At 41.5% G+C, this 14,207-nt stretch overlaps 1 protein-coding gene across 1 annotated transcript in view; it reads left to right on the top strand.

Moving 5' to 3' along the window:
* ccdc83 (coiled-coil domain containing 83) overlaps window positions 1-14,207 on the top strand; it is a 77,629-nt gene that overhangs the window by 39,260 nt on the left and 24,162 nt on the right. The window contains exons 6-7 of the mRNA XM_043691603.2: window positions 983-1,074; window positions 5,359-5,427. Of these exons, the coding sequence (XP_043547538.1) occupies window positions 983-1,074; window positions 5,359-5,427 (161 nt within the window). The remainder of the gene's footprint in view (window positions 1-982; window positions 1,075-5,358; window positions 5,428-14,207) is intronic.

Genomic DNA, 14,207 nt, shown 5'->3' with positions numbered 1-14,207 from the left:
GTTAGTTGCTCCAAAATAATCATGATGAGGTGATAAGACCAATTTTCTGGTACTGACGTGCTTGAACAAACAGTGGAAGAGGACACTGTCCAAAGTGCATTCAGGGACATTGTTCTGAAGACAAAATTGTCTGAAAGTCTGCTGAAGCAAGTGGCAAGCTACTGCTGCCAAGCAATTGCCCAGTCTTACATGTCGGGATTTGACCTTTTAGTTTTTCAAGACAGGAGAGGAAAAGTGGGAGCTGTATACAAATAAAGAATGGTTAGCTAATAATGAGATGGAAGTGTATGGAAATAAGGTAGCCGCCACTCAGTAACAAGATTCAGAACTTATTGTTTAAACCCTAAAACTAAAACCAAAAATTTATTGTCATTGAAAATTTGTTTTTCAATTTTTGCCATTTTATTCCTCAACTTTTTCACCCTTATTCACACTGCTCGTGAATGAAACATATCTGAAAGATCTGATTTTAAGTACAGTCGGTTCTGCTATAACCCATATTTCTTCAATGCAAATTGGCTTTAACATGATTGAAAGATTTAGACCATTATTTGTAGAAAGCAAACTTTTCTTAATGTATTGGGTATAATGTAATTCCATCCCCATTAGTTTAAATGGCATGGCTATTGTGCGGTTTTCTTATAACACAATGTGGCACGACAACGGAACTATCACATCATATCAGAACCGACTATAATGTACAGTTTCAAAAGTGAGACTGTTACTGTGTCATCTAGTCTAGTAGGCCACTTATCACATGTAAGCATGGCAAAAGACTGGAGTTCACAGCTGGAGTGCTAATTCCATCTCCAATTACGTTGCTCCAGATGAGGAAAATCATTTGATAATTCAGTATATGCAAGGCACTGTAAATGGGATCTTCCTGAGCCATATGGAGTAGCACTATACTCATTTACCAAAGGTTATTGGGCAGCTGTGTTGTATTTTCTTCCATTTTTAAACTTTTCTGTGTTTTTAAAAGACCACTTTCATCGAGCCTTAGCTCGAGCAAAGGAAGAAATTGACAGAATAATGAAGGAACAAATGAATGAGAAAAAGGCAATGGCTGCAGAGGTAACCAAAATGATCAGTTTATATTTTGTTCTTGTTGCACAGCTATGTATTGCAGTGCTTGTGCTGCATAAGTTTAATTCCTTAAATATAATACTAAAGCTCACAAATTTCCTCGAAATGAAAGATGGTGAAACCGAACAGAACATACTGTGCCCAGGAGTTTGCTGTGTTGGCATTATTGACAATCATTGTTGTTTGCCTCAATACTTCCTCACTCATCAAACACCAAAATATTCTGGGAAATTAAACCATTGTTACATGATGGTAGTGGCAGTCCAAAGATTTCCAAATAAGTGTTATAGTTCAAATGTGTACACTATTCTATTTTTAATCACTATTTATATATTTGTAATAGTTAACTTCAAATACTTTTGCAATTATAGTCAATAACATTATTAGTTATTTTTGTTTTATGACATTCATTTAACAATGTTCTGAATATAAAAGTAAATATTGAATTCACATTAAAATAAATTAAATTAATTAAAAATAATTTCAGTTAGCACTCAATCATATTTTGTAAACCTGACCTAAGCATAGTCACAAATCACTTGGGGGGGGGGTACACTGGAAATCAAGCCCCACTCTTCCAAAGTCATCATAAATCTTAAAAGATGTAATTAAATTATATACCTGACTGGCAATAGCTAGCTGCTGGAAAGTTCTATTGTTTTCTCTACTCACAGAAGGGAGAGGAGAGATGTTTTCTCCTTCATAGACAGGATGTTTCTGCTGTTTGGTCCAAATTCAGAGCTGTAGTCACATACCCATGAAACAGTCAAGAAGCGGTTACCATGCTGAGTATTCCCGAATACATGCTCCTGATTGAATAAACAAATCAAAGTCTGTCACTGGACAAAACAGCCTAAGACACACACCTATAACGCCGTGATAGACTACCAGCTTGTTTAAATAATACTTTATAAAGAATATGTCACTATATCATAGCAGTCTAGATATGCCACCGATACCTAAATCTGTGGTGAACCAATTCACAAACTTAGTTGCCCATGCAATTGAGTTCTGTTTCAGTGACATTATCTATGCCCAAATATGTGGCATTGCCACGGGATCCCCTCCAGGCCTTACTACCATACCATGAGTAGGGCATCTTCAATGGAATGACTTCTAAACTCTTATCCTTTGCATATTTCCAATGTGTAGGTGACATATTTGCAATATTTGAATTCACAGCTGCAAAGAATTTCTTTACACAGCTCAATAAACTCCATATTGCGTTCAAATTGTCCCATTTCAATGGTCAATCAAATAAGCTCCTTTTCCTCAATATATTAATTGTACAGTCTGCCAATGTCAACTATTATCTATCAGAAGCTTGCATGTACTGGTCGATGCGTGTGTTGGGATTTCTGTAGTTGCACACACTACTATTGGCAACCTCCTGGACAGTGCCATAGCCATTGCTCATTGAGTAAGCTTGACACTGAGCTAGGGCAAATCAAAAATATCCTGCATGATAACAGAAATCCTGATGAAATTACAAAAATTCATGAAAGGGTCTACGTTCACCATGTGCCCAGCCTCTCTCAGATTGAAGTTGTCAAAAATTTGAACAGCAGGTATAGCTTGCAGTCTTGCACTAATAATATGCCATAAGCCCATGAGTGGTTTTCCCCACTAACAGTATGCTGTGGTCAAGCCAAATTGACATTTTGCCAGCCACACAAAATAATAATTTGATATATGAATTTCAGTGCAGGTGTGATGCTAGGTATGTAAGCCAAGCATCCGAAGTCTGCTTTTTACATTCTACTCCTGATGAATGCAAGACAAAAACCTTTGAGCAATGATTATGGACTGCTTAAGTATCTGAGGACTTTTGCATGCTGCTGAACATTGTCCAATCATCAGCAAGCACCTCACTTCTGACCTTATGAGGCAGCTGAAGATGATTGAACCTAAAACCACTCTGAGGAACTTTTTATGATTAGGTGAAGTGGGTAATTAATTCCCTTTTATAACTCCATCATGGTCAGTTGCAACAAACATTTTTTTAAAACATGCAGCTACCACACAGCAGTTAAACTTAATCAACCAAATCCAGATCAAAAATAAAGGAGAATCCGTTCCAAGGCTTTGAGTGAAAGTGGATTTTTACCATCTATTAAACGCATGGAAAATAAAAAGATGCAATATCTAACACACAAAGATAATAAGCTTTAAAAATTTAGGATGCTGATTATCTATACAGGCAATTGTATTTTAAAGTTTTTTAAGTTCCTTCAGTTGTAAAAATGAAACCTTGACAAACAATTGTCTTGCTGTTGCTTTTTTTTCTTCAAATAACTTTTACTTTTTGGTGAAAGACTTTTTTTAAGGTTGCTTTTTTTTCCCCACCAAACACTGATCTATTAGCTTGAAGATGGAGATTCTTCCAATTCTTGCTTCTAAGTCTATTTTTCCTAGTCATTTGTTGCCCAGAAGTAGCCATTTGAATACAGAACTGGCTCGAAGGTAGAAGACAGAGGGTGGTGATGGAAGGTGATGGAGGACTGTGATCAGTGGTGTGCCACAAGGATCGGTGCTGGGTCCACTGCTTTTTGTCATGTATATAAATCATTTGGATGTGAACACAGGAGGTATAGTTAGTAAGTTTGCAGATGACACCAAAATTGGAGGTGCAGTGAACAGCGAAGAAGGTTACCTTCGAGTACAACGGTGCCTTGATCAGATGGCCAATGGGCTGAGGAGTGGCAGATGGAGTTTAATTAAGATAAATGTGAGGTGCTACATTTTGGAAAAGCAAATCAAAGCAGAACTTATACACTTAATGGGAAGGTCCTGAGGAGTGTTACTGAACAAAAAGATCTTGGAGTGCAGGTTCATAGTTCCTTGGAAGTAGAGTTGCAGGTGGATAGCATAGTGAAGAAGGCATTTGGTATGCTTTCCTTTATTGGTCAGAGCATTGAGTATAGGAGTTGGGAGGTCATGTTGTGACTTTACAGGACATTGGTTAGGCCACTTTTGGAACAATGCGTGCAATTCTGGTCTCCTTCCTATCGGAAGGATGTTATGAAACTTGAAAGGGTTCAGAAAAGATTTACAAGGATGTTGCCAGGGTTGGAGGATTTGAGCTATGGGGAGAGGCTGAATAGGCTGGGGCTGTTTTCCCTGGAGCATTGGAGGCTGAGGTATGACCTTATGGATATTTATAAAATCATAAGGGGTATGGATAGGATAAATAGACAAAGTCTTTTCCCTGGGGTGGGAGGGTCCAAAACCTGAGGGCATAGGTTTAGGGTGAGGGGGGGGAAGATACAAAAGAGACCTAAGGGGCAACCTTTTCACACAGAGGGTGGTGCATGTTTGGAATGAGCTGTCAGAGGAAGTGGTGGAGGCTGGTACAATTACAGCACTTAAAAGGCATCTGGATGGATACATGAATAGGAATGATTTGGAGGGATATGGGCCAAATTCTGGTAAATGGTACGAAATTAGATTATGAAATCTGGATGGCATGGACAAGTTAGACCAAAGGGTCTGTTTCCGTACTGTATATTTCTATGACTCTGACTCTAAGTAGCTGTTGATAAAGGTCCATTTGTATATTCCTGAGTATGCTCATTGTTTTCCAAGCCGAATACTCTACAGGCAAACTTTCAACATAATGTGTAACTTATAGAAATGTGTGGATCAACTAGGAGACACAGAATTGGGTTTCAGCACCCTTTTATAACAATGTTAACTTTGGCTCAAACTGATCCTTTCTACTAATGGTTCCATGAGCTGCCTCAACTTGTTAAGTATGAACATGGCAACTACTTTAGGTCAGTATTTGTCCTTTTAAAAAGATTGCTTTTTGTCCATGAAATTCTCAGATATTAAAATGTTGAATACTGATAGTCCATTTTAACTACAATCGTAGCAAATAAAATCAGCATAAATCAGAATTCAGTGGAACTACTACATTGGAATAATGGCCTACATGGTTTTCTGGAAATTCCAATACATGATGCTATCAAATTATTTATGTTTACAATATACTTTTTCACTGTACAGTCAGTAATCAATTATGTGATTCAATCCTGGGGTTCAGTATTCTTGCTAGTTTAATGATCTTCCACATTGTGTTACTGAAATATCTGGGACTATCATTTTATGATTATCTTGTTTTGATTGCTGCTGTTTCTGCTGATACTTTTTTCTTCTATTGCTACTCGCCCTCCTACTGGTCTAAACTGGTTACTATGATTCAAATTATGTTATGAATATATAGCAATCTGTCAATGTGATTCTTTGAAAACTACTTGCTCTTCTGTCCAGAATGCTGTAAGTTATATGGGTAAATACACTCGACAACAAGTAAAGGAAAATGCATGGCTAAAGAAAGAGGTAAGCAAATATTATACAATTTATTTTAACTTCATCTTACATTCTTTAATTAATATGTATAAGTATTAAACACAACAGACTCTTTTCACATAAGAGGTAAAAACAATGACTGCAGATGCTGGAAACCAGATTCTGGATTAGTGGTACTGGAAGAGCACAGCAATTCAGGCAGCATCCAAGGAGCTTTGAAATCGACGTTTCGGGCAAAAGCCCTTCATCAGGAATAAAGGCAGTGAGCCTGAAGCATGGAGAGATAAGCTAGAGGAGGGTGGGGGTGGGCAGAAAGTATCTGGGAGTTGCAGTGGGAGAGGGACTCCCTGAGATTCTTGTAGAGAGAGGAGGAAAACTTCTTCAAGGCAGGCATCCTTGCAAGAGGATTCGCAGTAGGGAGATAGGCAGGTAGGACAAGTCCGGACAAGTCATGGGGACACTGCTGAGCTGGAAGTTTGGAACTATGGTGAGGTGGGGGAAGGGGAAATGAGGAAACTGTTGAAGTCCACATTGATGCCCTGGGGTTGAAGTGTTCTGAGGCGGAAGATGAGACGTTCTTCCTCCAGGCGTCTGGTGGTGATGGAGCGGCGGTGAAGGAGGCCCAGGACCTCCATGTCCTCGGCAGAGTGGGAGGGGGAATTGAAATGTTGGGCCACGGGGCGGTGTGGTTGATTGGTGCGGGTGTCCCGGAGATGTTCCCTAAAGCGCTCTGTTAGGAGGCGCCCAGTCTCCCCAATGTAGAGGAGACCACATCGGGAGCAACGGATACAATAAATGATATTAGTGGATGTGCAAGTAAAACTTTGATGGATGTGGAAGGCTCCTTTAGGGCCTTGGATAGAAGAGAGGGAGGAGGTGTGGGCACAGGTTTTACAGATCCTGTGGTGGCAGGGGAAAGTGCCAGGATTAGAGGGTGGGTTGTAGGGAGGCATGGACCTGACCAGGTAGTCACGGAGGGAATGGTCTTTGCAGAAGGCGGAAAGGGGTGGGGAGGGAAATATATCCCTGGTGGTGGGGTCTGTTTGGAGGTGGCGGAAATGTCGGCGGATGATTTGGTTTATGTGAAGGTTGGTAGGGTGGAAGGTGAGCACCAGGGGTGTTCTGTCCTTGTTACGGTTGGAGGGGTGGGGTCTGAGGGCGGAGGTGCGGGATGTAGACGAGATGCGTTGGAGGGCATCTTTAACCACATGGGAAGGGAAATTGCGGTCTCTAAAGAAGGTGGCCATCTGGTGTGTTCTGTGGTGGAACCGGTCCTCCTGGGAGCAGATCCAGCGGAGGTGGAGGAATTGGGAATACGGGATGGCATTTTTGCAAGAGGTAGGGTGGGAAGAGGTGTAATCCAGGTAGCTGTGGGAGTCGGTGGGTTTGTAAGAAATGTCAGTGTCAAGTCGGTCGTCATTAATGGAGATGGAGAGGTCCAGGAAGGGGAGGAAGGTGTCCGAGATGGTCCAGGTAAATTTAAGGTCAGGGTGGAATGTGTTGGTGAAGTTGATGAATTGCTCAACCTCCTTGCGGGAGCACGAGGTGGCGCCAATGCAGTCATCAATGTAGCGGAGGAAGAGGTGGGGAGTGGCGCCGGTGTAATTACGGAAGATCAACTGCTCTACGTAGCCAACAAAGAGACAGGCATAGCTGGGGCCCATACGTGTGCCCATGGCTACCCCTTTGGTCTGGAGGAAGTGGGAGGATTCAAAGGAGAAATTGTTAAGGGTGAGGACCAGTTCAGCCAAATGAATGAGAGTGTCGGTAGAAGGGTACTGTTGGGGACGTCTGGAGAGGAAAAAATGGAGGGCTTGGAGGCCCTGGTCATGGCGGATGGAGGTTAGAGGGATTGGATATCCATGGTGAAGATGAGGTGTTGGGTGCCGGGGAAACGGAAGTCTTGGAGGAGGTGGAGGACGTGGGTGGTGTCTCGAACGTATGTGGGGAGTTCCTGGACTAAGGGGGATAGGATATTGTCGAGGTAGGTAGAGATGAGTTCAGTGGGGCAGGAGCATGCTGAGACAATGGGTCGGCCAGGGTGGTCAGGCTTGTGGATCTTGGGAACGAGGTAGAACCGGGCAGTGCGGGGTTCCTGGACTATGAGGTTGGAAACTGTGGGTGGGAGATCTCCTGAGGTGATGAGGTTCTGTATGGTCTGGGAGATGATGGTTTGGTGATGGGGGGTGGGGTCATGTTCGAGGGGGCAGTAGGAAGAGGTGTCCTCGAGTTGACGTTTGGCTTCAGCGGTGTAGAGATCAGTGCGCCAGATTACCACTGCGCCCCCTTTATCTGCCGGCTTGATGGTGAGGTTGGGATTGGAGCAGAGGGATTGGAGGGCTGCGCGTTGTGAGGGTGAGAGGTTGGAGTGGGAGAGGGAGGTAGACAGGTTGAGGCGGTTAATGTCCTGGTGGCAGTTGGAAATGAAGAGGTTGAGGGCAAGTAATAGGCCAGCGCGGGGAGTCCAGGTGGATGCAGTATATTGGAGGTGGGCGAAGGGGTCCTCGGAAGGTGGGCGGGAGTCCTGATTGTGAAAGTAAGCTCGGAGGCGGAGGCGACGGAAAAATTGTTCGACGTCACGATGTGTATTAAATTCATTGATGCGTGGGCGGAGGGGGATGAAGGTGAGTCTTTTGCTGAGGACTGATCGTTCGTCCTCAGTGAGGGGGCGGTCTGTTGGGATGGTGAAAACTCGGCAGGGCTAGGAGCTGGGATCTGCTGTGGGTGTAGAGCTGGGAATGGGGGCGGAACCTGTAACTGGAGTGGGTGTGTTGGTGGGGGGAATGGGGGTGGAGTCATTAGCAGGGGTTAAGCCTACTTCCTCTCTAGACCATGTGAAAAGCTTACACCTTGGAGTCCAATGGCAAGACCGCCGATCATTTAAACCCTATTGCCTAGATATTGGTGAGCTGCAGAATGTTATTAGTTAATCATCTATTTGAATGATTTGCAATCAGAGGGAAAAGACTTTTCAGTAGATACAATCATACCTAACTAAACAAAGATATCGAGTTAATGGATTCAAGCTGCATAAAGAATAAGCATTGAGGATCTTGTTGCCAGAGTTGATAGAGTTGTTAGGAAGGTATATGATGTGTTAGCTTTTATTGGTAGAGGCATTGAGTTTCAGAGCCACAAGGTCATGTTGCAGCTGTACAAAACTCTGGTGCAGCCACACTTGGAGTACTGCATACAGTTCTGGTCACTGTATGGTAGGAAGGATGTGGAAACTTTGGAAGGGGTTCAGAGGAGATTTACTAGGATGTTGCCTGTATGGAGAGAATGTCTTATGAGGAAAGGCTAAGGGACTTGAAGTTGTTTTCATTAGAAGAAGGTTGAGAGGTGACTTAATTGAGACATATAAGATCATCAGAAATTTAGATAGGGTGGATAGTGAGAGCCTTTTTCCTCAGATGGTAATGGCTTGCATGAGGGGACATAGCTTTAAATTGAGAGGTGATAGACATAGGACAGATGTCAGAGATAGTTTCTTTACTCAGAGTAGTAAGGGCATAGAATGCACTGTCTGCAACAGAAGTAGACTCACCAACTTTAAAGGCATTTAAATGGTCATTGGATAAATATATGGATGAAAAATGGAATAGTGTAGGTTAGATGGACTTCAGATTGGTTGCACAAGTTCATGCAACATCAAGGGCTGAAGGGCCTGTACTGTGCTCTACTCTATCTTTGGATAAATATCCAAACTGCAGAGCTAACTAAATATTTCATGACCAAAAATATTAATAAAAATTCAGTGCTGCTGTAATTATTATTTATTGTGATATTTCATTGCAATATCTTAGAATACATCAGCATAAAAATTAGATTGTGCCCAAAATTGGTTATTGGATTCACTAAGTTTTTAAAATTCTCTCATGGGATATGGTCATTGCTGCCAAGACTAACATTTGTTTCCCAACCTTAACTGTCCATGAACAGAATATTGCTTAGCCATTTCATAGGTCATTTAAGAGTCAACTATATTGCTGTGGTGCTGGAGTCAAATGTAGGCTAGAGTGTGTAGGAATGGGGATTTCACTAGTGAACAAGATAAGTTTTTACAACAATAGCTAATAGTTGCCACCATTACCATTACTGAAATTTGCTTTATTTTCCAGGTTTATTAATTGAATTTAAATTCCATCTTCTCAGTATGGGATTCACATCTATGGGAAAAGTCCAAGATACTCCTGGAAAGCTGAATTTGTCTTACCTCAACGGGTTCACTCAGACTTCTTGGAGATATTGATACTCTCTAACCTACCAAATTATTTCCCAGTTAAAAACAATCTATCTCTCCAATATTGAAGTCTGACATCACACTGGATGTCAGTAGGAATCAGAGGAACACTGTGCATTGATTAGAGTGATACTCAGCCCAATGGAAGATGTTAGTGGTTGTTGGAGGTCAATCATTTCAGACCAAGGACATGATTACAGGAGTTCTTCAGAATAAGTTCTAGACACAACTATCCTCAGCTGCTTCATCAATAACCTTCCCCCCTTCATAAGATCATTAGTGGGATGTTCAGAGTTAATGATCAGCACCATTCATAACTCCACAGCTTATGATGCAGTCCATGTCAATATGCAGCAAGATCTGGTCAACTTGTGGGCTTGGACTAATAAGTGGCAACACTTAAGCAACAGAAGTGCCAGATAGTGATGATCACCAGTGAGAAATAATTTAACCATCTCCCTGACATTCGATGATACTACTGTGCCTGAGTTCCCCAATATCAACATCCTATGTGCTATTTTTGATCAGAAATTGTAAAGAAGGTTGATGAATAATGGTAAATCTTTTAAAAAATTACTTCATGACTCATAGCAAAGATATATTCCAGTGAGGAAGGAGGATTCTAGGAAAGGGATAAATTGAAGAAGATAAACAGAGAAGTTGAGGACAGTATCAAATTAAAAGTAAAAACAATGTGGCAAAGAATTGGGGAAGATTTAAAAACCACTAAAGAGAAAAACAAACTATGAGAGCAAACTAGCAAGTAACATAAACACGGACAGTCAGAGCTTCTCTAAATATATGGAAAAAAAAGACAGAAACAACAATGAGTACAGGCCCCTTAGAGAATGAGTTTGGGGAGATATTAGTGGGTAGGCAGAAAATGTCAAATGAGTTGAAGAAATACTTTATATCAGTCTTCATTGAAATGATGCTGATACCATTGCAAAAACAATAAATGATTAATGAGCTAAATGGGATAGTGGCAATAAATAAGTATTAATTATCACTAGAGAACAACTACTGGAAAAACTAGTGGAACGAAGGAATAATAAGTCCCCAGATCATATGTGTTTCATCCTAGTATTTTTAAGGAAATAGCTACAGATATAGTGAATGCACTGGTAGTAATCATTCCAAGAAATCTTAGATTCTGGAAAAATCCCAGAAGATTAGAAAAACTGCCAATTCAACAGTTCGACTCAAAAATTGAGGGAGACAAAAAAAAGGTAACTGTAGACCAGTAAGCTCAACATCTATTATTGATAAATTGTTATAATCTATTATAAAAGATGTAATTGCAGAACATTTAGAAACTCAGTATAATCAAATACAGTAAACATGGCTTCATGAAGAGATGATCATGCCTAAAAACCAGCAAATGTAATATACTTGAATTTCCAAATGGCATTCATTAGGGATTACACACAAGGCTATTTAGTAAGAAATTGTGATTTTAATAATGTATTGTGGCTAGTAATATTAGCATGGATGGAGGATTGGTTAACCAATGAAAGACAAAGAGTTGGGATGAAGGGAGCATTTTCAGGAGGGCAACCTGTAACTTGTGGTGTGCCAAAAGGATCAGTGCTGGGGCCACAGTCATTTGCAATGTAAATTAATGGCTTAGATAAGGGAAGTAACTGTAGTGTTGAGAAGTTATGTATGACAAAATACCTGGAACGGCAGGTAGTAAAGTTGAAACAGGGAGTCTACATAAGAATATACACAGGTTGAATGAGGTAGAATACAATTTAGAAAAATGGTGAACTTATGCCCTTTGGCAGGAAGAAGAGAGGAGCTAAATATTATTTAAATGAGGAAAGACCATAGAAGCTGCAGCCCGGAAGAATTTTCGGATCCTAGTAAATGAATTATGAAACTATAGAATCCACGTTAAGTGGGTAATAAGGAAGGCAATTGGAATGTTGGCCTTTATCTCAAAGAGAATGGAATATACAAGTAGGGAGGTCCAGCAAAAACTATACACAGCATTTGTCAGGCCACAGATGGAAGACCGTTAAAACCATTTTGTCCCTCTTATTGAAAGAAAGGTATACTGATTTGTCAGTCTAGAAGTATGGAGGGATTATTTTTATGAGGAGAAGTTGAGTCGGTTGGAATTGTACTCATTGGAATTTAGAAGTATGAGACCAGACCTTATTGAAACATTTAAGATTTTCACTCATCAAGTAGAGTATTGAATGCACTGCAGCAAAGTGTGAAAGTGTGATGGAAGCATTTGTTTTGGTTTTTTGAATAAAAATAATATGCAATAGTATGGAGGAAAGCAGGTTATAGGAACTATGTAATGAGGGTCATTTGAGGAACTAGTGCAGACACAACGGGCTGAAAGGGCTCCTTCTGTGCTATAGGACAATTATGACCTCTGAAACAGAGATGAGTCATATACTGCAAGACTCCTAGCCTCTGAGCTTCTTTTGTAGCCACGATATTTATAAAGCTATTTCAAAATTTTATTCACTTTTAACCGTTTCAAGACATCCAGAGGAGGAAGTGTTGGATGTCTTGAAATGGTTAAAAGTGGATAAATCCCCAGTACCTGATCAGGTGTACCCTAAAACTCTGTGGGAAGCTAGATATTTGTATCATCGATAGTCACAGGGGAGGTGCCGGAAAACTGGAGGTAGGCAAACGTGGTGCCACTGTTTAAGAATGGCGGTAAAGACAAGCCAGGGAACTATAGACCGGTGAGCCTGACCTCGGTGGTGGGCAAGTTGTTGGAAGGAATCCTGAGGGACAGGATGTACATGTATTTGGAAAGGCAAGGACTGATTCGGGATAGTCAACATGGCTTTGTGCGTGGGAAATCATGTCTCACAAATTTGATTGAGTTTTTTGAAGAAGTAACAAAGAAGATTGATGAGGGCAGAGCAGTAGATGTGAGCTACATGGACTTCAGTAAGGCGTTCGACAACATTCCCCAAGGGAGACCGATTAGCAAGGTTAGATCTCATGGAATACAGGGAGAACTAGCCATTTGGATACAGAAATGGCTCAAAGGTAGAAGATAGAGGGTGGTGGTGGAGGGTTGTTTTTCAGACTGGAGGCCTGTGACCAGTGGAGTGCCACAAGGATCGGTGCTGGGCCTTCTACATTTTGTCATTTACATAAATGATTTGGATGCAAGCATAAGAGGTACAGTTAGTAAGTTTGCAGATGACACCAAAATTGGAGGTGTAGTGGACAGCGAAGAGGGTTACCTCAGATTACAACAGGATCTGGACCAGATGGGCCAATGGGCTGAGAAGTGGCAGATGGAGTTTAATTCAGATAAATGCAAGGTGCTGCATTTTGGGAAAGCAAATCTTAGCAGGACTTATACAGTTAATGGTAAGGTCCTAGGGAGTGTTGCTGAACAAAGAGACCTTGGAGTGCAGATTTATAGCTCCTTGAAAGTGGAGTCACAGGTAGATAGGATAGTGAAGAAGGTGCTTGGTATGCTTTCCTTTATTGGTCAGAGTATTGAGTACAGGAGTTGGGAGGTCATGTTGCGGCTGTGCAGGACATTGGTTAGACCACTGTTGGAATATTGCGTGCAATTCTGGTCTCCTTCCTATCAGAAAGATGTTGTGAAACTTGAAAGGGTTCAGAAAAGATTTACAAGGACATTGCCAGGTTTGGAGGATCTGAGCTACAGGGAGAGGCTGAACAGGCTGGGCTGTTTTCCCTGGAGCGTCGGAGGCTGAGGGGTGACCTTATAGAGGTTTACATAATTATGAGGGGCATGGATAGGATAAATAGATAAACTCTTTTCCCTGGGATCAGGGAGTCCAGAACTAAAGAGCATAGGTTTAGGGGAAAGATATAAAAGAGACCTAAGGGGCAACGTTTTCACGCAGAGGGTGATACGTGTATGGAATGAGCTGCCAGAGGAAGTGGTGGAGGCTGGTACAATTGCAACATTTAAAAGGCATTTGGATGGGTATATGAATAGGAAGGGTTCGGAGGGATATGGGCCGGGTGCTGGCAGGTGGGACTAGATTGGGTTGGGATATCTGGTCGACATGGACAGGTTGGACCAAAGGGTCTGTTTCCATGCTGTACATCTCCATGACTCTATGACTCTAATTCAGTTTCTGATCAATGCTAAACCCCAGGATGTTGATAGAGAGGGATTCAGCTATGATAACAGTATTGAATGTCAAGGGAAAATGGTTAAATTCTTATTGGATATTGCCATTGCCTGGCACAAATTGTTACTTGTCACTTGTTGAGATCTTTCTGCATTTGGACAGGGATTGTTTTGGTATCTGATGAGTTGTGAATGGTGTTAAATGTTGTGTAATTATCAGAGAACATCTTTATGTCTGACCTTAGGATGGAAGGAAGGTCTTTAAGAAGCAGCTGAAGATGGTCCTAGCACACTGCCCTGAGGAACTCCTGCAGAGATGTCCTGGAGCTGAGAGGATTGACCTCCAATAACCACAACCAACTTCCTTTGTGCCAGGTATGATTAACCAGTGACAGTTTTTCTCTGGGAAATATTTGTGGAATCTCGTCTCCAGTGAGTTGTTTAGTTATCCACTGCCATTCAGAACTGGGC

The sequence above is a fragment of the Chiloscyllium plagiosum genome, unplaced genomic scaffold (genome assembly GCF_037043375.1).
Source record: "Chiloscyllium plagiosum isolate Xiang-an unplaced genomic scaffold, Cpla_swu_hap1 HiC_scaffold_6, whole genome shotgun sequence".
Taxonomy (NCBI): domain Eukaryota; kingdom Metazoa; phylum Chordata; class Chondrichthyes; order Orectolobiformes; family Hemiscylliidae; genus Chiloscyllium; species Chiloscyllium plagiosum.
Note: the sequence above shows the minus strand (reverse complement) of the source record. Positions and strands in the feature narration are given on the sequence as shown.